Raw genomic sequence first — 23433 nt, 5'->3', positions numbered from 1 at the left:
CCGCCCCGCCCGAGCGCACCGCCTCCCCATTGGCCCGCCCGCGTCACGTGCCCCGCGCGCGCGGCCCCGCCTGCCCTCAGGCGGGCGCTGTGAGGAGGAGGCGGCGGCGGCGCGGGGCCCATGGCGGAGAGCGGCGCCTGGCTGCTGGTGCTCAGCGCCGTGTTCCTCTGCAACGCGCTCAAAATCCTGCTACCCTCCTGCTCCTCCCTCGTGAGTGATGGCGCCCGTGGGGAAGCGGGAGGATGGTTGGGAGGGGACCCCAGGGAGCCGGCGGGGCGTTACGGGGTTCTCCCAGCCCATGGGGAGCGCTCCCGCGGCCCCGGCGGGGACGGACAGGGTCTGCTCCTGCTGCCGGCCTTGCTGAGGAGAGGCTGGGGCTGGAGGTGGTGGAGCTCAGCCCCGCTTTCTGCGGGATGAGTTACCTGTGTTATCGTTGGTGCTCCTGAGCCTCCAGTCCCTGGAATGCATCACGGAATCGTGGAAAGGTTTGGGCTGGAAGGAACCCTAAGGATGATCCGCTCCCACCCTCCTGCCGTGGGCAGGGATCCTTCCAGCGGGCCTGGATGCTCAGAGCCCCGTCCAGGCTGCTCCTGAACTCCTCAGCCACAGCTGAGGATGGGCTCCTCAGCCACAGATGGGGCAGCCACAGCTTCCCAGTTTTCGGGGTAGGAAGGATCACTTTGCTCGGTCTTGCGTGTTTTCAACAGATGGACGTGCCCATTGTTGAGATAGGAGATCAGTGGATACGGAGATGAAGGAGTTAAGTCATGATAGGAATAAATCTCAATAATCTGATCAGGGTGCTCCTCTTCTGATCTGAAGCATTGATGTGGAAGCGTGGATAATGGAATTGAGGACAAATAAACTTTGTGGCTGCCAGATAAACTCACATATGTACAAAGATGCTGAAATCCCTGTCGCTCTGCTCTACCATAGAAATAACTTCACTGGCACAGAGATCAGTGTGCACTGTTAAAAATGGACAGAAGTCCTTTAAACCTTAAGTCACCCTCAGCAGTTTGGGAAGCTGAACTCAGTGTTGCTAGAGATGAGTGATCAAAGAGCCCTCTGCAGAGAGGCTGAGGGCATTTGGTTCCTTCAGGCTGGAGCAGGCTGAGATTGGGTCTGCAGCTCCTCCTGAGCTCTGAGCTCTGGCACAGGGACAGCACCCAGGGAGCAGCTGCAGCTGGGCTGGAGGGATTTAGGTTGGATTTAGGGGAAGGTTCCTCCCCCAGAGGGTGCTGGCACTGCCCAGGGAATGGGCACAGCCCTGAGGCTGCCACAGCTCCAGGAGCCTTTGGCCAGGGATGCCCAGGGTGGGATTGTTGGGGGTTTGGGCAGGGACAGGGCTGGGACTCAATTCCTTGTGGGTCCTTTCCAACTCAGGATATTCTGAGATTCTCTGAAGATTTCTGCTCAGCTTTCTGCTGTGGTTTGAGGCTGAAGATGGTGTTAGTGCTCTCACTGTCTGCAGGCCTGAGAACAGCATCCACGGGGAAATAAATTACATGTATCTTGGGGAAGCTGGAAGATTTGTTAAGGAACAGCAATAAAAAGATTTTGTGTCCTTTTGTGCCTGGCAGAGTTCATGAACTGACAAGCAGGTGGTGCCTCAAGAAAAGAAATTAGGAGAGTAAAAGGAAGGGAGGAAACGTTGGAATACTTGGCTGCTGGAGCTGGAAATGATCACAGAATCATTTAAATTGGAAAAAACCTTCAAGATCATGGAGTCCAGCTTGAGGCTGTTTCATCTTGTCACCCAAGGATTTCCTGCATCTCACTGAAAGGCCCTTTGTTATGGGAGGCTTTTGAGACCATACTTTATGCACACTAAAGCAAATCAGTGGAATTCTGGAGCAGGAATTGATCACTTCCTTCACTTCTCAGATATCCAGGCTGTTGCAGAAGGATGCAGAGCAGGAGTCCCAGATGAGAGCAGAGATCCAGACCATGAAGCAGGAGCTTGCCACCATCAGCATGATGGACGAGTTCGCCAGATACGCGCGGCTGGAGAGGAAGATCAACAAAATGACTGACAGGCTCAAAACCCACGGTACAGTGCTGTGTCTGCTCCTGCTCCACAAGGAAAAACATCTTCTGTTTCTGAAAAGCTGATAAGAGCATTTTCAGTTTTAAGTATTTGTCCTTCAAACTTGCCTTCACATTTCCATTTCCATTTTCCTTTCCTTTCCTTGAAATTTCCTTTCCTTGAAATTTCCTTTCCTTGAAATTTCCTTTCCTTGAAATTTCCTTTCCTTGAAATTTCCTTTCCTTGAAATTTCCTTTTCTTTCCTTGAAATTTCCTTTTCTTTCCTTGAAATTTCCTTTCCTTGAAATTTCCTTTCCTTGAAATTTCCTTTCCTTTCCTTTCCTTGAAATTTCCTTTCCTTTCCTTGAAATTTTCTTTCCTTGAAATTTTCTTTCCTTGAAATTTTCTTTCCTTGAAATTTTCTTTCCTTTCCTTGAAATTTTCTTTCCTTTCCTTGAAATTTTCTTTCCTTTCCTTGAAATTTCCTTTCCTTTCCTTGAAATTTCCTTTCCTTTCCTCTCCTCCTCCCCTTTTCTCTTTCTTTCTCTCTCTCCTTTTTTTCCCCTCTTTAAACTATTTGAAAATCTTACCTGTGTCTTTCCAGGAATTTCCTGGGCTTCACTCTGTAATTATTTGTTCTTTCTCATTGAGGCCCATCACTGAATCCTGTTTTCAGTAAGTCAAGATAGAAATTACAGTGTGATACAGAGCTGGCAGTTTGTTGTAGAAGAGTGTTTTTAGTACAGCTATAAGTCATATGGAAAGAGATTTTTAACAGGGTCATGTCCAGCCTTAAAGAGTGAAATATTAAAAGATTACTAATTTAATGTAATTATAATTCATAATTATAAGCAATGGACACTAATATTTTCTTTTTCTTTAACAGTGAAAGCACGAACTGCCCAATTAGCCAAAATAAAGTGGGTCATAAATATTGTATTCTACATAGTGCAGGTAAGTCAGTATTTTTTTATGGATACAACTTCACCCAAATCCTCAGCAGTGTCACAATTCTCTCCTGGTTTATTGGTCCATGTCTGGTCACTCAGGGCTCCCCCAGCCAGGGAGGAGCTGGAGCTGCTGCAGAGCCCAGAGGAGGCTCCAGGATGGGCAGAGGGATGGAGCAGCTCTGCTGGCAGGAAAGGCTGGCACAGCTGGCATTGCTCACCTGCACAGGAGAAGCTTTGGGCTGAGCTCAGGGTGGCCTTGCAGGGCCTGGAGGAGCCCCAGGAAAGCTGGAGAGAGACAATTGCCAGGGGATGCAGGGACAGCACACAGGGAATGGCTCCCAGTGCCAGAGGGCAGGGCTGGGTGGGATCCTGGCAATGAGGAATTGTTCCCTGGCAGGGTGGGCAGGGCTGGGATGGAATTCCACCCCTGCATCCCTGGCAGTGCCCAAGGCCAGGTTGGACACTGGGGCTGGAGCAGCCTGGGACAGTGGGAGGTGTCCCTGCCATAGCACTGGAGGAGCTTTAAATTCCTTCCAGCCCAAACCATTCTGGGATTCCAAGGACACAGAGCTTGGCAGACACAAAGAATTTCTGCAACTGGAAGGGAAATGATGATAAGATCTGGATAAGATAAGTTGAGGATGGAAGGAGTCTGACTTTTGTCTCAACTCTGTTTCTGGTTTTGATGGACAAGATTGGGGTTTGTCTTAGCTCTTTAATCACTGGGGATTTTTTATATATGGCCCCAAATCCAGGAAAGTTCTGCTACATGTGAATATAATTCTGGCTATGAAACCAAAATATATTTCTGCTGAGGATGCAAATCTCCACCTACAGCTGCCACACATTTCCCCACAGTGCCTCATCAGATTGTCTGAGTAGTTCTGACTGATGCCAGAGAATTTGCTAAGGGGGATGGCAGTGGTCAGCATGAAGATTTCCTTAGGGGATTGTTAAAGTGAGTTGTACTCCTTGTAGGCAAAAATTCAGGCTAAAAAGGGTCATCAGAATTTTAACAAATGCTATGACTGTGTGGATTGAAGAGAGGGTCTTGAAAGAAAGATCCCCTTGCAACCTCCTATTATTGTGTATAAATTTAAGGTCATAGAAAATCTAAAAATATGTTGAATAAGATAAAATAACAAAGAAACAATTCCAGATAGCACTGGGAATGTATTTGGTGTGTGTTGTGATCCAAACTAATAAAAAATGCCCACTCCAGGCTGCCCTGATGGTCTCTCTGATCTGGAAGTACTACTCTGAGCCCGTCACCGTGCTCCCGAGCAAGTGGCTGGCTCCCCTGGAGCGCCTGGTGGCCTTCCCCACAGGAGTGCCAGGTGAGGAACAGGGCATGGCCCAGCCCCGGGGCTTGCAGGGATTCACAGCAGCTGTGTCGCAGACATTTCTCCACAGAAATCCTTCCTTTCACATTTCTGCATCTTCGGGAGGCCCCCGAAGAGAAGGTAAACAATTATTATCAGCTGCTGTGGAATGCAATAGGATTCACCTTGATTGGCTCATGTTCTATGTTTATAATTAAGAGCCAATCATCAGTTCAAGCCAGGGGACTGAGTCCTTGGCCACAACTTTGTTGTGGATTCTTTTCTATCTTTTCTTAGCTTAGCTAGCTGCTCTGCAAACCTCTCTATATATTCTATTTAGTATAACTATAATGTATTATATCATATATTAATAAATCAAGCCTTCTGATTCAAGAAACAAGATTCACCGTCTCTCTATCACCAGCCAGCGGCCCACACAGGTCGCTGTAATACAGCTGCTGCTTCCCTGGCTCCCAGCACAGGGCTCAGGCATTTCAGCAGCTCTTCCCTGTGTGGTTCTGCTTTCTTGAAGTGCTCATGAATTTTGTCGTTTTTGTTTCCACCCAGACAGAGCATTGCCCTTCTCTGTATTGAATAGACCCTGGGGAAGAGTTAAATTAGAAAATCAGAAAATCACCCAAAAGGGAGTTTTCTGCACAGGTGTACTATGAATAGCTATGTACTTACAAAACAACTGATTTCAATTTCAGAGGAAATTTATTTTTTACCTCTCTCAAATCCTAAATTTAGGTTCAAGCAAAGCATTCTGCCAGGCCTTAAACTGAGATATTTTCTCTTGGGTCTGTAGCTGATGGTTTTAGCTCTGGGGTGCACTCACCACACTTTATTTGTGTATTTGGTGCTCTTTTCCCAAGACAATCCAGAATTTTTTGGGACCAGCATTGATTTGTTTCCCATCTCTTGTATCTCCCTTTTGTATATAAAGAGTTTAGTTCCTGTTGGCCTCATGAATTTTGAATTTAATTTTTTACACCTCCAAGGTTGTTTGCAGCTGCACAGGTCCCTCTGAATTATTGATCCAACAATTTCAATTGTGTTTTCTCCCTCTTTTCCAGGAGGTGTGGGAATCACCTGCTGGCTCGTGGTCTGCAATAAAGTTGTGGCCATCATGCTGCACCCCTTCAGCTGAAGGAACCCCAGCATTTCCATAATCACTGTTTTAAATTAATTAAAAAAAAAGAAGGAACAGTTATCTTTGATGAGACAAGGGCTGAGACAATCCTTGTTACTCCATTTGGGTATCTGTCAATCCTTTGGATTATTTTGATGTCACTTCCCAGAGTTTGTCTTTCATTTTGGAAAGAACAGCACTGCTGGTTATAAAACCTCATTTTGGGTTTAGTCATGGCAGAACCATAAGGTTTTGTCATGGCCTGTTGTCACAGTGTTGGATTTGTGGTTTTAAATTGGAAATGTGCTGGCTTTAGGAATTCATTTGGGAGCTTGGCTGTTTCTTTCTATAAAATATGGATTGGCTGTTTCTTTCTATAAAATATGGAAGCTTCACCCTGAGGTGGGATCACGTTGGATGGTGCAGAGGGAGGTTGTTTGCTTGGCTTGGGGCAAAACAATTTCCTTGTCATTTTTTACCCTAAAATCAAAATATTCTTGAACTCTCCTAAAAAAACTAGATGAGAAAATCAAGATTTTTATCTCTTAAGAGGTTTTTCCAGCTGCCAAGCACAGGTTGGTGTCAGTGAAGGAGAAGACAGTGCTGTTCCTGCAGGGAATGCTGATTGAGCCTCCCACTCTGGAATTCCCACAGGAACGATCCCTCTGCTATTCCAGGGCCTTTTCCTCCCTGCAGGAAGGGAAGGAAGGGGCCAGGACCCCTCCAAAATTGGCACTGCCTTCAAAAACAGTTCAAAAGGTCAGGTTGTGTTGTGTGTATATGTATGTGGATTAAACATTTTTGTTTGTTTATTTGTTTTAATATTAATTTAAAATTTTGGATTTTATATTAGGAATTGCATTTAGCCTACTTGAAAATAAATATCAAGAAAAGGTGTGATTGAATGTTATGTAAAATTGTGGTTTTATTAAGGAAATAAAGCTTTTCAACCCATCCTAGGTTTTTTCATCTCTTTTTTAATGTTAACTGCAATTTTGCTACACAACCCACAAAAACCCCAAATAAACAAACCCAAAATGGCAAAACAAACCCCAAAATCCAAGCCAAAACAAGAGCCCCTGTCTTTGTGCATAAGGAAATATTGTTTGAAGCAACTCAACTAAATAATTTTTTTAATTATTTGAAATGTTGCTGCAACAGGTTCAGCTCTGAATGTCTTTGTCATCTTTAAAAACTTTTGTAGTGTAATTTTGGATGTTTTTTAAAGTGCAACTGCCTTTAAAAAATAACAGAATGCCCCAATTTTTCCCAACTTCACATGAATTTAGCAAGTATTTAATAAATCAGTGTGAGGAACAAACCACAATCCTCCTCCCCTGGCTTACATAACCTTAAACAAGGATTTTTAGAGGCTTTTTGGGGACTGGCTATGCCTGACTTCTCCAAAACAATGCTTCCCTCTTGCACATTCATCTCTGCATGTCAGCTGGGGAAGTTACCAGGCAAACTGCTTTGATAAGTTCCAACAGAGGGAAAGAATGAGGCTTTAGAGGTTCCTAATGCTCGTGAAAACAATGTAGGAGCAAATTATTTTTATTATCTGTGAACTCTGGAAGCTGTTTGGGGAGTGAAGGAACTAAAAAGTTTTCTTTTATGGCATTGTTGGTGCTCACCCAGCAGTGAACCTTATGAAAGCTGGGTGTTCATGTCAGCAGCTAACAAACACCCAGCTCCCAAATCCCAGCCCCTTGGGAATGCAAAAACCTGGAAGTTCCTAAACAAGGACTGAATTTTACCTGGTAACAGGTAAAGATGATAAGGAATTCTTAATGTATATATGTGGGAAAAGATCAAGCACACAACGTGGTTTTTGTGACAGCTGATTGGATTGTTTTGGAAAAAAATCATAGAGAGCAATTGCCAGCGCTTGTAAGGTTTAATAAACATTGAATGAAAGTAAAACATTTGGTTTGTAACAATGGGAATGTTTAAACTCTCTAAAGGCAAGCTGATGTACTGAACTATCAGCAGTAAGTGTGGAGTAACTCAGGAGCTGTTTTTAACAAGGAGAGCTGGAGCCTGGCAGGGAGTTTGGGGTTTGCCTTGCCCCCCTGGCTGCTCTGCCTTCACCCTTGTGCTGCTGGAGCTCCAGGAGTTTTCTCCTGGCACACATTCCTCCCCAGAGAGCTCCTCCATCGGGTGCTTCCTCCCCTGAAGAGGAGCTGTGCTGCCAGCCCAGGGGGGTTTGCCCAAAGGAAGGTTCATAAGCCCCAAAGGACATTTTCCCCCTGGGCACAGCAGTGGCATCGCTGCAGCCCTGCCCTGCCTGTCTCTGGCTGCTCAGGCAGCTTTTCCCAAATCCTGCTTTGCTTTTGGCACCTGAAGTGTGGAGCCTCTGGTGGAAATTCTCAACAGCCCCTGAGAAAATGTATTTTTTCTTCAGCCTGGTGGGGTCTTTGCTTGGACTTGGACCTTCACTCCTGGCTTTCTTCTTTTGCTGCTCATGGGGTTTTTTCTCTTCTTTTTCAACTTCTTCCACTGCCTCTCTCTCTTGATTGTTCTTTTTTACTCTTTGAGGACTTCGTTCAGATTTCATCAGCGTTTTCAACTCCTGTTTAAGAACCTCTGTCTCTTTTTCCATTTCTTTAATAAATTCTGAAAATTTGCATTCTTCCATCAGCAGTTTGCCCCCTAAAATATTGCAGGGTTTAAGAACATGAGGAGTTATGAAGCTTTAAAAAGAGCAAGTATCACATCCTTATTTCACTGCTTCAGTTGTTATTGATGGTATTTCAATACCATCTGTAATAAATACAACAGCATGGGACAAGTTGTATAATTCTACTACTGAATCCAGGTTCATATCTTTATTTTTGCTTTTTTTTCATGGTGTTGAATTTAGTTAAAAGGATTTAGCTGCCATTATGTACAGCAATGGCTAAATGCAGTGCCAGAAAAATCATGTCCAATGCAACAGAGAAACCAGGTGAGATCTGAACTCTTAATTTTCACATTCTGGCTTTTAAGTAGATCTTAGAGATATGCAGGATTTCCTTCCCTTAATTCACAACAGTTGTTTGTGTGGAGCAGAATATTCAGCAACTCTCTCACCTGGGAATGAGGGGGCTCCACTTTTCAGCAGGAAAAGGAACATGTGTGCAGAAATGCCATTTATCTGTGCAGGGAATGACTTGTAATGGGTCCTGTGCTCCCAAAATGAGACATAATCCAAGCTTAAAGGGGAAATAAGAAGTTGCAGGAACTAAAGAAGCCAAGTAAGGCTTCAATAAAAGTCTGCTATCAGTAAGAAAAACTCAGATTTCAGAGGAAGCATTGTAAGACCTGTGTTTTCTGTCAGTTTTAAAAGGGCATTTTAAAGCCAAGTGCTGATTTTGGTTGTCTGGAAGGGCTGCAGGCTGAAAAGGCAGAGCACAAACCTCAGGAGTTCACACATGCCAGGTTACAGGGATGGGACCTGGCACCACCTGTTCCACCTGGGCAAATGTGGGACCTGGAGGTCTCCTGCCACTTGAGACATGTTTAGAATGGTGGCATTGAGACATTTTCTTTTCCTAAAAGCCTTAAAGGAAGTAACAGGAATGTTTCTAGAAAGAAAATCGTGAATGAGGAAACAGCAGTGGCTTTTTCTCTCCTCTGTTCTATAGAATTTCTTCAGAATAAAGATGTTTACAAATGAGTCCCTTGCATGTAACTTTTCCATGAGGACACAGTGGCTGAGATTTCCATAAAATCTCTTTCCAGGGATCACTAATGAGGAACTGCTCCCAGCCCTCACACTCCTTTTCCTTTTCCATGGAAATAGGCTCACATCAGTAGTGATGAAGATTCCCAACTTTGAGATCAGGGTTTGATTAGTGTGGATTAACACTGTTAATTGTCCTTTACAGACAGAACACTGAGTTTTTACCAGCCTGAGCTTTGGGAGAACAGCAGGGTGGAGATGCCCCATCCTGCAGAGCAGCTCTGTCAGTGCAGCACCAGCAGCAGCTGCATTTTCCAACCCAGACAATTCTGTGTTTTCAGTGACACCTCATTCATCATTTGGAACCAGTTCCTGTCAGCCAGCTGCCAGTGAAGGGCTCTCAGAACCACATAAATCACCAAAACTTCTGGTAACTTGCAAAGATCAGGGGAATTTCTGAGAGAAACATTAAACCTACCTCTGTGTGTCCTGTTTGAAGTTTCTGGCACTTTCTTGGTTGCTTGCTTTTCCTTTTTACCTCGGGCATGTGAGCACACTTCCTTTGCTTTACCTTCTCCACCTTCATCTTTGTTCTCCTAAAATTGGCAATTAAAGGTAAAAATAATGAGGGAATGCTTGTCCAGTGACTTTTAAAAGAACTCAATCAGTGCAATACTTAAAAAAAGATCAGTAATTTCTATTGCTGTTATATTATATTTTGCATCACAGAATTATTTCTGTCCTGTAATCACACCCATGCAAAATCCCCATCCTAGATGAAGGATCAGGCTATCCAGGCACATTACTGCAACTTAGGGAATAAAATACACCTTAGCTGAGAGTTTAAACAGGGAATTGGATTTGGATCCAGATCTTTCCCACCTTTTTTTGCTGGATTGGATTTTGTTCTGTTTCCTGGTGCTGAGACAGCAGCAGTTCTCTAAAACTCTCTTTATCTACTTGTACTGATCTGTTTACTCTCAGACCTGTTGAATAGGACAAACATTAGTAATACAGTTATTTCTGGAATTAGGTTGGTGATATAAATAAAATAAATCTCTGACAACTGACAATACTGGTATGTGACCAAGAATTTCAACCTTTTTTTAAAGGCATATCTTAATGCCCTTTAAATAAGAAGTAATTTTTTTCTGCTGAATCTATAAATGCTGAAGCTGAACACAAACCTGGATTTATGAGCCATGTACATCAGTGCATCCTAAATATAAGTATATATATAAATATACATATAAAATATACTACTAAGTGTATTTTCAGATAGAACATGTAAAGTCAGACAAGTGTGTGCCCCAGAGCCTACATGGGCTTAATTCTTGGTTCCATTCTAGTGTTAATTTGAGAGGTCTGCTATGAAGCCTCAGAGTTCAGTTTCCTAAATTTGGATCTTTATGGAACCCAGCTCAGGGGGAATGCTCCACACTGTTTGAAATATCAGTGATCTTTGGAGGAGATTCTCTTAGGAAAATTAATGCACAAACACCAGAGGTTTATGTCTAAAAAGGAGACAGAGGAGTCCTTTTTGGCTTTATTGGAATAAAGGGAGAGGCCATGGGACATTCCCCTGCAATCTCTCCAATTTTTGGAGGACACAACCTCCTTTTTATCCCAATTTCCTGCCTGCATTTCCCTTCTCTCTTCCCTCATTGGCTGAGGTACTTGAGAGGTTCAGACTTCCCAAAACACCTGATACCAAATATTTCCCTCTAATGCATAGCCCTCACTTTTAATTTTTAATTCTTATGCAATTCAGGGGTTTGTCTTCCTCATTGTTTCATCTTTTAATGTCTAATTTCATTTATCAGCAAACCTAAAGTTTATTTGTAGAAGCAAAGATCTTTTTCCATTCATCAATCAGTGGAATCCTTCCCATTGTTTCTTTTATCTCCCAGTGCTAGTTTTATCCACCAGCAGTCCCACAGCTTGTTTGGAAAGACAAATCCACTATTCCTCTCAGTTCCAAGGGAGTGACTGAACGAGATGTCCAGAGAAATATGGATATAAGACAGACAAGATGAGTACATTTTTCCTTTATTATTAGAATAATTTTGACACAAGCAGCTGAGAAAGTTGCTGCTACCAGAGCAGCAAAAATGGGATCTTATTCCAAGTTTTGAGCTCAGAAATCAAAGATAAAACGCATAAAACCGCACAAAAATGGAGCCCTCGGGGTGCTGGCAGCAGGGCGGTGAAGGGGATGCTGGTGACCAGCCTGGAGTGGCTCTGGCCATGCGGGAGGAATTAATTTGGGTTCCAGGAGCTCCGGGAGCTTTTCCAGCCGGGAGTTCCCCGGCCCCGGGACCAGGGGGCGCTGCCCCCCCAGGTGAGCGGCCGGAGCTGCGCAATCCATCCAAAAAATCCGTTCCAGTCAGTGCACAGAGCTCTCCGGGCACCCAAGGAATCCTCCCTCCAGCCATTTATCGGCACCGCTAAAAAACCCAGCTCTAAATTTCCCGCTGGCTAAAAAAACTTTTGTGCATATCAACTAGAAAAGAATGACCTGAACAGGCAACTCTTCAGAAATCTGCTAAAGGAAAATTCAAGTCAATAGTGAGAAGGAAAATAAATTGTCAGCAATTCCAGCTCTGGGTTTCCAAATCCATTAACTGGCAGAGAACTAATTTTTTCTTAAAATTTTAAGAAATTTTTCCTAAAATTCCAGAGGATCGTGCAACTTTGCTTGCAAGTTTTTCATTACAAAACATCATTTCTCTCTCCAACTAAGCTCCCTTATCTTGCTTAAAGAAAAGAAGAATTTAAATAATAACAGTGGTTTAAGTACCATAATTGAATAGCTACATTCAATTTCTATTGAATACAAGGCCATATGTGAGTAAAAAAATTAAAAAAAAAAAAAAAAAGGTAGTTATGCGGTGTAACTAAACCAGGAATTCAGAGTTGTGTCTGACTTGGGATGAGAACCAGGGATTTGTGTTTTTCTTAATTTTACACCTTGAATTACCAATCTTTTCCCTGTAGCTCACTGGTGGTTTAGGCAGAGTTAATGGTTTGCAAAGGCAATGAAGAGGAAAGAAATAAATAACTGAATGTGATAAGATTTTGTATTTCTGCCATGATTTGAGGAATTCTGTGGGGAGCATTTCCAGCAGACAGGTTTGCCAAGGGCTCTTTGGTACCCACATGAACAAAATCCTGATTTCTGCTCCATTTTAGGAGCAGCAATACCTGATCAGTGTTTCAAGAGGTGCCTCAGCCACGAGGGAAGTCCATGTTTAGACCATCCCATCCCAAATTCTGGGTGTAGGGGAGGCAAACTGGGGCATCTCAGACAGCTCTGGTTGGGTTTAATCAGCTGAATCCCACTCCAGGCAGCTGCCCTTGGAATGTTGGACAGCCAAGACTGCATGGAACAGATATTTCTCCCCAATATCTATGAGCACCATGTAAAAGAAATATTCTTTATTCAAGAGCTCTTTCTTCCTTGGTAGAACTTAATTTATATTGCTCTTTTCTATCATTCAAGCCTTTAAGCTTCCTGAACCTTTTCATCTTTTCAGCCCACACAAAAGCTCTACTTTGGCATTTAATTTGGAATAAACCTCCCATTCTAAAACAGTGAAAGAGTCACTTAACTAAACAAGAGAAGGAGATGATTACAGACATACTTTGGTCATTAGGAACCCAATCACTTCTGTCCCTCAGGGCTTTTGGCATCCGATTTGCATAAATGTTCTGCACATAGAGCTGCCGATCCTTTTCCTAAGAAGAAATAAACACTATTAAGCTTCTAAAATGCATTAAAAATTACTTTTTACCTGCCTAATTTTCCCATGCTGGATGAAACCCATCAAAGGTTTCACCTTTTGCCAGCCCCACGTGGCCTCTGTCATTTACATTTTTCCAGAATAAATATATTTTGCTTTTACTTCCTCTCTTTTGTTGATTTAAAAAAAAAAAAAAATACTGAGTGCCCTTGTCATATGCTCAGTTGCTTCACAACCTGTTGCTCTGGTGGCGACATGAACTCCTGAGGCACATTTTGACATTTATTTAGCAAGATTCCTCTTTCCTCAATGAAATCTTCCTTCAACACAGAAAACAGATCTCAGTTACACTCTCACCACTCAGTCCCTCTGACTCAGTCCCACTCCCATTATTTTTTTTCAGAGGGAAAAAAAGAGGAGCTTCATTTATTTGGGAAAATTACAAGTTATCCTGGAAGTGGAATGGCCTGAAATAAGACAGGTGCATAAAACTATGGATTTGTAAGGATAAACCCTGTTCTGGCACAGAAATAAGGTTGATAATCGTGTCTGGTTTTCTTTGTGGTAAATCAATAGAAGATTTTCAATAGAAATCAATGGAATAAATAGAAAATTAATATTTTCAATAGAATTCAATAGAATCAATAGAAAATTCAGAGACCTGGACACACAGAAAACTGTGTGGAAAAGAGATGAAACAGAACTATTTTAGAGAAGAGTTAAGGGGAGAATAATTTGGAATAATTTGCATTTTGGGACAGTTTTATATTATTGTTTCTGAGGTTATTATTGTTCCCATCTCCCAGATCTGCATGCCCAGGAGGAGATCAGGCTCTGACAAGGAAAAAAGCTCAGCCAAGTACCAGGAGGAAATTTCTGCACCTGCTACAGGGAAGAGGGATGAATAACACCCCTGTGCAGAAATCCCAACCTCCATGAACCCTCTGGAATTGCCTGTCCTGCCCTTCACAATGTCTGGGAAAATTCCCCTCAACATCTTCCACAGAAATTTGATTCCATTTAGGAAGAGAAAGCTCCCCAGTGGGATCACCTTGACACAGAAATATAGAAATAAGTGTATTTTAACTGTGTTACAAACACAGTTATGAAAAAGCAACAAGGGGTTCCAGGTTTTCTGGAATGTGTAAAGGTTTTCTTCATTACAACTCAGGTGGCATCCCATTCCTGGCAGTTTTGGCTTTAAATCCATTTAGTTTTTCTGTATGTTTTGTTTACAAGCATTACAAAAAGTGCTGAACTGGACCTATTTATCCCAAAATCGTTTGTCTAAAAATGAAACTGGAATTTAAGCAAACTCTTGAAACATTTCTATGGCTCTTCTTGTTAAACTGTAGTTTTGCAAGTTTTGATATTTGGCTCATTTTGACTTGTTTCTGTGAGGGAGCTCATTAAAAATGAGTAGATGAATATATTTGACCCCAATCTGGCAAAATGTTGACCAAATTGTGGATTTTGGTTACATTTCTGATGCATTAATCTCTGCTTCAATTCATTATTGACCTACTTCTAACAAATAGACCCACAATGATGAAGAATTTGACATTTCTGGCTTTTTTAGTAGATTGTAGCTGAAGCAGGAAAACAAATTCTATTAGTAAATACTGTAAAAGAAGCAAAAAAAAAAAACCCAAGAAAAATAAAAGCAAAAGAAGAAAACCAAAGAAGCAAAAAAAAAAAAAAAAAAAGAAAAAAAAAGAAAAAAAAAAAGAAAGAAGGAATAGGTAACATTAAATATTTGAATTTTCCTGTGGAGACAGAAATCTGGACAAAACCTGGAATACCTTAATTTTTTGGTGAGCAGTGTTAATTTCCATTAGCAACTTCTTTGTGGTCATTGTAGCTTCCAGGAGTTTTCTGCTCTCACTTGCCAGCTGACGACTAAAGGTGCTGCTGTTCATCTTCAGCTGCATCTCCAGACTCTTAAAAAAGGCACAGATTTTACCATTCTCACTGTGACAATTGGAAAACTTCAGTTCTTGACTGATTTAAAATAAAAGTGTGCTAATATAAGGAAATTTAAGCTCCTAATTATGTATAACAGTTATTGGCTTCTAACTATACCAATATAAATAATATTATAGTACTATATAGTATATAATAGTAACATAATAGTGTTTATTTATTTCTAGTAATACAAATAATACATACAGTAATATAAATAATATTATAAAGTATTGTATGTATTGTAAACAATATTCATGTATTGTAAACAATACATGAAACTATACTGAAGTATCTGAAAAATTGATTTCAAAGTAAGAAAAAAAGCTTTTAAACCTATTTTCAGTAGACAAAATAAAAGCTTCTGGCATTCAATCATGAAAATAAGGCTGTACATTACTTTTCTGATGGATTAATTAATATAACTATCTTTGAGAAATGTTAAGGCTTTCTATTCACACAGACCTACGAACTGTAGCAGAATAAGGAGGATTAGTGAAATGAAAATTTGGTGATTTATTGAGTTCTTTATCTTCAGAACCCAGGGCCATGCACTGAAATTCCAGTTCCTAAAACTATCAAGTGGACACCCAACCCTGTGTGATTTTATAGCTCCTCACTCCTGGAAACAGAAAGTTTTTAAAAGAGAGTCTGAATTCAGCTGTTCATATTTACAGATTCTTTTAAGAATTCCTGGCTCTTTATTTAATTTTATGCATAACAGAGGAAATAGAAATGAATTCCTGGAGGAAATTAATTCCTCCAGAAAATTTCTGGAGGAAATTCATAGGAAATAGAAATGAATTCCTGGAGGACTGCGGAAAATTGACTCTTCCAGTTTTGTCGTAAAAATTGTGTTCCTATCTTTTTTGTGTGGGGGTCAGTGAGACTAAAGAAACATGAGACACTAAAAGGAGATGAATTATCTCCTCTTGAACTTCCTTACACTCAGGAGAGCATTGGATTAAACAGCATCCAGTGTTACAGGATTATATCAGAATCATTCATCTGATAAGAAGCAGCCAAAACTTTTCCACTATTCCTGCACTGAAACTTCTCCTGTTTAATGATCCTTGTGATTCCCTCCCAATTTAGGAATTCTATGATTCCCTGCATTCCACAAACACAACAATTTGCAGGCACTACCTGTATCCTCTCATCCTTTGCCTCCAAAGTTTCATTAAGCACTGACAACCTGCGACTCAGCTCCTCCTTCTCTGCCAGAGCTTTGTCCTCCGACAGCACAGCCAAAGCCTTCAGATCACCTTCAGTTCTCCTCAGGTCCGCTTCGACCTTTTTCAGCTCCCTGGCCGTGTTCCTCTCGGCCTCCTGGGACATTTTCAGGAGGTTCCTGAGGTGCCGCATGTCGCTGCGATGCTCTGCCAGCATCTCCTGCAGGTGGCTCTCTGTGTTGCCGTACCGCTCCATGGCCTTGGTGTGCCGCCGGTTCAGCTCCCTCAGAGCCAGGTTCTCGAAGCTCCACGTCTCGATTTTCTTTCGCAGGTCGAATATTTCGTTCTTCAGCTCTTTGATTTTGTGGATCCTGGCCGAGGATATTCGCTGGGCAGTTGGGTTTTTTTCCTGGTAACCCGCCCCGCTCTGCGGGAGTGAGAAGGAGGAGTTCAGGTTGGAGGCGTTTGGTCCTTTCTTCCCTCCTGCATTGAGGTCAGAGAGAATTGGCGTTGAGAGACAGAAATTATTGGAGACAAATCAATCACTGTGTGCTTTTTCTGCTCACGTAAACTCCTACTACTAATTAACTGCTACTCCTAAACTGCTCATCCAACTACAGAATTGTGGTTTCTTCACAAAATGCCCCAAAATTCTGATGTTCAATGAGCAGCCTGGTCTAGGGGAAGGTTCCCTGCTCATGGCACAGGGTGGAACAAGATGATCTTAAAGGTCCCTTCCAACCCAAAACATTCCAGGATTGTGTGATTCAAATGATTCACAGATAAATTCATTAAATATTTTATATCTCTGTGTCTTTTTGCAGCTGCAGCAGACCACAGCTAGCAGCCAATGGAAATAAAAGGAAATAAATCAACAGGAATCAATTTTCAATCCATGGAAATCAATTTTCTTCCTGTAAATCATGAACTTAAGTAATGTAGCCACAATTTGATGAACACAATTCAACCCATCAGAGTCTACACCTCGAATAGGTGCATGATAAAAAACAAAACAAAAAACCACCAAAAAACAACAGAGTAATTTACAGGTCTGGAAGAACTCAAAAACCAAGATGCTCCCAACAGCTCATGGTTGAAATCCCTGCAGCTAGGATTTCTAACCTGTTTTCTACACCTTTCCAGTCAGCTTTGAATTAAACTACATTTTAAAATAAACCTTAAATGCTCATTGCACAGAACAGGTGTGCAATTGTCTATGTGGCTTCTAAACAGCAATTAAAAATACATTAATGTGCTTCTTCTCAGTGTGTTGCTGTCATTTGCCTCTTGTTATGGCCAGGATTCTGGCTGAATTACCCTCATTTCCTTCTCCTCAAGCAGGATTAGAATTTAAAAATATAAAAGACTGGAAATCTGAGTGTCTTCCCCTTTTTCAGGCATACATTAAGTTTCACTACAGTTCTCATGGCATTTCAGGCAGTATTTTGATTAAAAGCTTATTATAATTTATGATCATCTCATATTTTATGGGTAAAACAGGGAAGGTCCTGACTTAAAAAATCCACCAGAATAAAAGAACAGATATTTCCAAGAATTTCTGTTGAATCCAATATTTTCTGCAACACAATCCCACTGCAGGAAAACTACAATAAAACCACAAATATTGTCACACAAGTATTTGCAAAATTACATTATCTTACTATTTTGTTTTGCCAGAAAGGACTAAGAGGATGGAAAAAAAGGGCAAATACCTTTCTGCAAAAGCTGTCAGAAGTACTGTAAAATGTATTTCATTTCCGCTAGTCATAGACAAGCAAAAAGAAACACTTTATCCAAATGACATATAACATCTACAAATATATACAATAAATTATCCACCATAGGGAGCGGTCAATAATGGTTTTTTGCTGACTAGATATAAAAAATGACATTATTTTTTCTGTTCTCCTACTTTCATGCAAGTATAACTTCTTGGCAGCAGCATATAATGGCAGAGATTATAACAGAGACAATTAGTGGTTCTTCTGGTTGTTTTGGATTGATTTCCATCTTGTAGCTTTGGTAAATCAAGATGAAATTTTGAAGCTCAGCCGGAAAAGGGTTGCTGGTTTTCTGCTCATTTTTGTGATGTAGGACTAAAGGATTTAAGAAAGGATGGGTTGAGATGGTAAAAGATGCAGACCGGGAGAGATTGCTGACTGTTAACAGTGGCATAAATTCCATGTACATTTCCATCTCCCTTCTCTATGCTCATTCCATTGAGCCACAAGCTCATTTCACAGGATACACCACAACACAGCTGGCCACAAAGCAGCTGTTTTCTGGGCAAAACTGACATTTTTGTGTATTATTTTTACCCATTTTCCTCAAGAAAAGCTTTTTCAGACTGGCTGGTGATGCATGGTCAGACACCAAAATGTGGCAGAGCCACTGTCAAGTCCTTGGGTTAAAGCTGAAGAATGAGGATTGCCAAGGGCTCCCACATCCCAGGGGATTCCCCCTTTGGATCACTGACAGTTGTGGGATAACACAGCAGGGAATCTCTCCTTCTCTTCCCTCCTCTTACTGGTGTTTGAAATAGAATTTATTATATATATATATATAAAAAAAAAAATAAATATATATATATATATATATAAATATATAATATATAAAATTAATTAAATTAATTTATATTATATAATTATATGTATAAAAATAAATGTAATTTACATATAATATATAAAACATTTATATATAATATAATATAATATAATATAATATAATATAATATAATATAATAATAAATCTTATATACTATAAATTTAATATTTATAGATTATATATTTATATATTTTTCTATAAATATATATATTATTTATATATACAAAATTATTATATATATTTTATATAGCATTTTTATAGTATTATACATAAGATAAGATAAATTTATTGGATTATAGGCTATAGATTAGATATAAAATATATTACATGTAATATATATATTATATTATATTATATTATATTATATTATATTATATTATATTATATTATATTATATTATATATTATACCAATCCTCTCACTGAAAAACTGTTGCCTTGCTAATTATCAAAAAAAGCCAAAGAAAGGAAACAATGGTATTTCTTAAGAGAGTCTCATACTACCAGAAATATCTCATACTACCAGAAAACAAATTTACCTTTTTTATCACCTTGGGCATAGAGATACAGTCCATATTTCTTTCTTTCCTTTCTTGTCTTGTCCTTTTTCTGGGTTTCCCTCTCTTCAGTTCCTGGTGTTCCCAAAGGTTTGCGTCCTCTGACTCTTTCAAGGGCAGCCACTGAAAAAGCTCTTGGAATCATCACTGGGAGAATGTTCACTCGTGTCTTCTCCAACAGTTCACCACCCTACCTGGGATTTATAGTATTTCAGGTGATAAAAATATCTTTAATCACATTTTTCAAGAATTAGACAGCAAAACAGATCACAAAATTAACTAATCCCTTAAAAACAGCACAAAAACCACCTGAGCTTCCAGATGCACACTCTAAGCAGAGGATAGAGAAGAACCTAAAACTATTTTAATATGCTTGTAAAAAGCATATATTTAGCATAAAATAAATAATTCTAAGTAATTTTCTAGGCCTTTCTGAATAAATGTTATGCTTCTTTTTTATTTTCATTATTTCCCCCATTTTTTTCTTTTTTTGGCCCTTGCAGAGGCTACTGGAAAGTTCAAGAACAGATTAGCTTATTCTCCTGGCAGAATTATTTAAACACTGTAGTTCTGGTAAAAATAATTTTTTAGGATATGGCTTGATGCCCATTCAATTCTCTTATTATGTTCCAATCCACTTCAGCTGAGGAGAGGCAAGTTTTGCCTTGAGCCACAATTGTGAAAAGGAATTAGGTTCTAAACATATCTGAAAACGAGATTAAAACACAAAAGAGGTTAAATGTTGGGACCCAGAGTGATAATTCAACTTTTATTTCTTGCATAAAAGAGGAAAAAAATAGAAAAGTAGGAAAATATTTGCTAATAGAGGGTTTTGAGTGGCAATGTCACATTCATCTCATAGGAACAACAGGGCCACAGAGAAATTCATCTTTGCTCCCTTAAAATTCATTTATAAACAAAGAATCTTACTCAGTAGAAGGATAAGTTGTATAATTTTGGGGCCTAAAAGGAGCATGGCAGCTGTGGAAAGGAAATTTGAGGGGGTTTAAAATGACATTTTAGTTCACATGGGTTTTAACATGTCCCCTTCACTAACAAAATATAAAACTATTTTCTTAGACCCTTCTAACTCCTTTGTTGGTTTTTTTTGCTTGGTGCTGGCATTTCATTTTAAATAAAATTTCTTAAATGGGAGAGGGGAATCACATAGCTCCCAAAGAAAATTAAAAAACGTAATTCAGGATTGCACAGAACGTTTTAGGCTGAATCACAACAATTTCATTACTCTTAATTCCTTTGCATGAACAGTTTTTCCTTGTGGAATACTGAGGAATGCCACAGTCCTGCTAAATCTCCGGCAGTGCAATAACCCACAGGAGATGAGAAATCATATTTTGAGCATTAGGCAAAGCCCAGGTTGATTCACAGATCTGTATTTGTGTTAAAATTTGATTTGGCACCGCCAACACCTTCTAGGCAAATTGTCTTTAAAGCAAATTACCTAAAATGAAACTTAAAACTACTGCTTTAATTTGTTTAGATGAGAAGTGTGGCCTGAATCTGCTCATCCAGAGCAGCTGTTGAGAAGTAAATAAAATAGAGAAGGAGAAGACAGGAAAACAAAAGGTGAAGCAGAATAAACAGACATGAAATGAAAGATACTGCAATAGAATTAAAGAAGCAGGGGCTGGAATGGACAAACTCCAGGAGAATTCATGATGAAAATGTACAGGAATAAAAATAATTAGGGCCAAATTCCTGTGTTGATGATGAAAATGTCCTTGCACCCTGTCAGTGTCCACCTTGACTCACAACCCCAAACCAGCCCCATGTCCTGACAGTCCCCTCAGTGTCCCACAGCTCCACACCACTCCCTGTTCTGGGAATCCCCTCAATGTCCCAAAACCCCATACCCAGCCCCATGACCCAGAAATTTCCTCAGTGTCCCAAAACCCCACATCCAGCCCCATGTCCTGGCAGCTCCCTCAGTGTCCCAAAACCCCACATCCAGCCCCATGTCCTGAAAATCCCTCAGTGTCCACTTGGACACACAATCCCACATCCAGCCGCATGTCTTGGAAATCCTCTTAGTGTCCCAAAATACCACATCCACCTCCATGTCCTGGCAGTCCCTTCAGTGTCCCCAAACCCCACACCCAGCCCCATGTCCTGGCACCCCCTCAATGTCCCCAAGCCCCACACCCAGCCCCATGTCTTGGCCTCCCTTCAAGGTGCACCTGGACACACAACCCCAAACCAGTTCCATGTCCTGGCAGTCCCCTAAGTGTCCCAAAATCCAGAACCCAGTCACATGTCCTGGTACCCCCTCAGTGTCCCAAAATCCCACACTCAGCCCAATGTCCTGGCACCACTTCAGTGTCCACCTGGACACACAACCCCAAACCAGCCCCATGTCCTGGCAGTCTCCTCAATGTCCCTGCTGGACACACAGTCCCATACCCAGCCCCATGTCCTGGCACCCCCTCACCGTCCCAAAACCTCACATCCAACCCCATGTCCTGGAACCCCCTCAGTGTCCCATAACCTCACATCCAGCCCTATATCCTGATAGTCCCCTCAATGTCCCACAACCCCACACCCAGCCCCATGTCCTGGCACCCCCTCAATGTCCCACTGGACACACAGGCCCATACCCAGCCCCATGTCCTCCCTTCACCCCTCTCTGTTCTCCTTGTCCCCCTGGCCCCCAGAGGTGAAGGATCCCACCTTGTCCCATGTCCTCCCTGGGGATCTCTCCCTGCTCCCACCCCAGTGTGTGCTGTCCCCTCACAGCCTCACCAGCCGCCATCACGGGCCTCCATCCCTGCTGCTGTGGGAAATGGCGGCAGCACCCTGGCAGCGGGGTCTCACCCTCTTCCTCCCTCTTCCCTCCCTCTTCCCTCACCCCAGACCCAGCAGAGGTGCCTGTGTGTGTATTTCCATCCCCATATTTCAGTACCATTCCAGGGTTTTAATGGGAATTTGGAGATATGGGTCCTGCTGGGCCCTGGCCATACAGGCGTCTCAAGGCCTGGACGCGCCCTCAGAGTGCACAGGCCTGACCCAGCAGGCTCCAAACTCGGCGTTAAACTCAACATTCTTAAGTTGAAAAAGGGGAAAAATTCTTTCAGAATGTAGTCATGCTTTCCTTGGAGGCTGCACACAATGGGAGTTGTGACCCAAAGCCCTCGCGAATGGCATTTCCATGTGCGGCTCAGTGAGGGTTTCACGTATGAAGCCAAACAAGAGTGAGAGTTCATTGGCAATTCTGTCCCAGAATTTATTCATGAACATTTGATGGTGCAAATATTTTCTGCTTTGACTTTGACTTTTGTGACTCTTGTGGATGGTCCTGTGCAGGGCCACCAGTTGGACATGAAAATCCTTGTAGATCCCTTCCAACTCAGCTTATTCTGTGATTCTCTGATAAATTTTTAACATCATTATCACAAGGCTGATCAAATGCTGTGAAGCCCAGGACCATTTCATCCTTTGGCTGTACTTCTTCAGGGCACAGAAAACCAAATAATTTGGAAACATTCTATTCCAAATGGCCAGTTCTTTTCCCAGGCTATACTCACATATAAAATCTCCTGGGAAACAAGCATGTGTAATGACTTCAGGCTACAATTAATGTTTTCTCACTGGGCTTTTTTCATGGTTGTTGTTCTTTTTCAGGAAAATACTCTGAAAATATCTACTTCTAATAGGCCTGTTGCTGGACCTCCTGTTATCCCTCAAAAGTAAAAAAGAAATGACAGATGGTGAGCCACACTAAACTACCATACTGTTATTTTTAGTTTTCAGCGCAGTTTTTCAGGATCCCAGTTCCATACATGGAGTACTGCATTTCCAGCTTAGGATACTGATTAACACAGACAAAAAACTTGCTCTCAACAGCATTTTTACTCTTTATAACTATAAAGAGTAAAATTTTTACTCTTTTAAAAACTCAACAGCATTTTTACTCTTTATGTAATAGTGTATTTAGCCCTATCTAATAAATTCTGGAAATAAACTATTATAATCCATTTTAAGTGTTTTCAGGATCAGACCCATTGCTACATTCAATCTTAACACTGAGCAACTTCCCAGAATACGGTGGTCAGGGCAGATATTACTACATTCAACCTAAACATGTGAAATATGTTTTTCTAAAACCTAGTCCAGTTTCACCTCTGGCACAGGGTCAGCTTTACTAAGCTCATGTTGCTCACAGCACAAACAGACTTGGCCCCTTAAAATTTGAAGAAAAATCTGTGACCATTTAACATTCTTCAAATGCCTCTCATGCCCAGCGACCTCCTTCAGCAAGTATGTGCAGGCAGGCACTGAATTG

General features: G+C 41.2%; 2 protein-coding genes across 2 annotated transcripts; one reads left to right on the top strand and one right to left on the bottom strand.

Moving 5' to 3' along the window:
• Positions 1-79: 79 nt before the first annotated feature.
• On the top strand, positions 80-6380 carry GET1 (guided entry of tail-anchored proteins factor 1). The gene is made up of 5 exons (XM_058824799.1): positions 80-210; positions 1888-2053; positions 2916-2983; positions 4202-4316; positions 5378-6380. Exons 1-5 carry the CDS (start codon positions 121-123, stop codon positions 5449-5451), a joined length of 513 nt encoding a protein of 170 aa, XP_058680782.1. The 5' UTR covers positions 80-120; the 3' UTR covers positions 5452-6380.
• LCA5L (lebercilin LCA5 like) lies at positions 6102-21903 on the bottom strand. The gene is made up of 8 exons (XM_058825625.1): positions 21894-21903; positions 15949-16457; positions 14643-14780; positions 12742-12835; positions 9980-10083; positions 9576-9693; positions 7765-8085; positions 6102-6172 (listed from the first exon to the last, which is right to left on the bottom strand). The coding sequence occupies exons 1-8, from the start codon at positions 21901-21903 to the stop codon at positions 6102-6104; spliced, it is 1365 nt and encodes a 454-aa protein (XP_058681608.1).
• Between the last annotated feature and the right edge of the window lie 1530 nt (positions 21904-23433).

The sequence above is a fragment of the Ammospiza caudacuta genome, chromosome 2 (assembly GCF_027887145.1).
Source record: "Ammospiza caudacuta isolate bAmmCau1 chromosome 2, bAmmCau1.pri, whole genome shotgun sequence".
Lineage (NCBI taxonomy): Eukaryota > Metazoa > Chordata > Aves > Passeriformes > Passerellidae > Ammospiza > Ammospiza caudacuta.
The sequence above is the reverse complement of the archived record's forward strand: the minus strand, read 5'-3'. Positions and strand labels throughout refer to the sequence as shown.

Coding starts and splice junctions, on each gene's coding strand:
- GET1 (XM_058824799.1), top strand. CDS start 121: ATGGCGGAGAGCGGCGCCTGGCTGCTGGTGCTCAGCGCCGTGTTCCTC. Junction 211..1,887: donor TACCCTCCTGCTCCTCCCTC/GTGAGTGATGGC, acceptor TTCACTTCTCAG/ATATCCAGGCTGTTGCAGAA. Junction 2,984..4,201: donor TTGTATTCTACATAGTGCAG/GTAAGTCAGTAT, acceptor TGCCCACTCCAG/GCTGCCCTGATGGTCTCTCT.
- LCA5L (XM_058825625.1), bottom strand. Junction 10,084..12,741: donor TTGGGTTCCTAATGACCAAA/GTATGTCTGTAA, acceptor CCTATTCAACAG/GTCTGAGAGTAAACAGATCA. Junction 9,694..9,979: donor ATCCAATCCAGCAAAAAAAG/GTGGGAAAGATC, acceptor TGCCAATTTTAG/GAGAACAAAGATGAAGGTGG.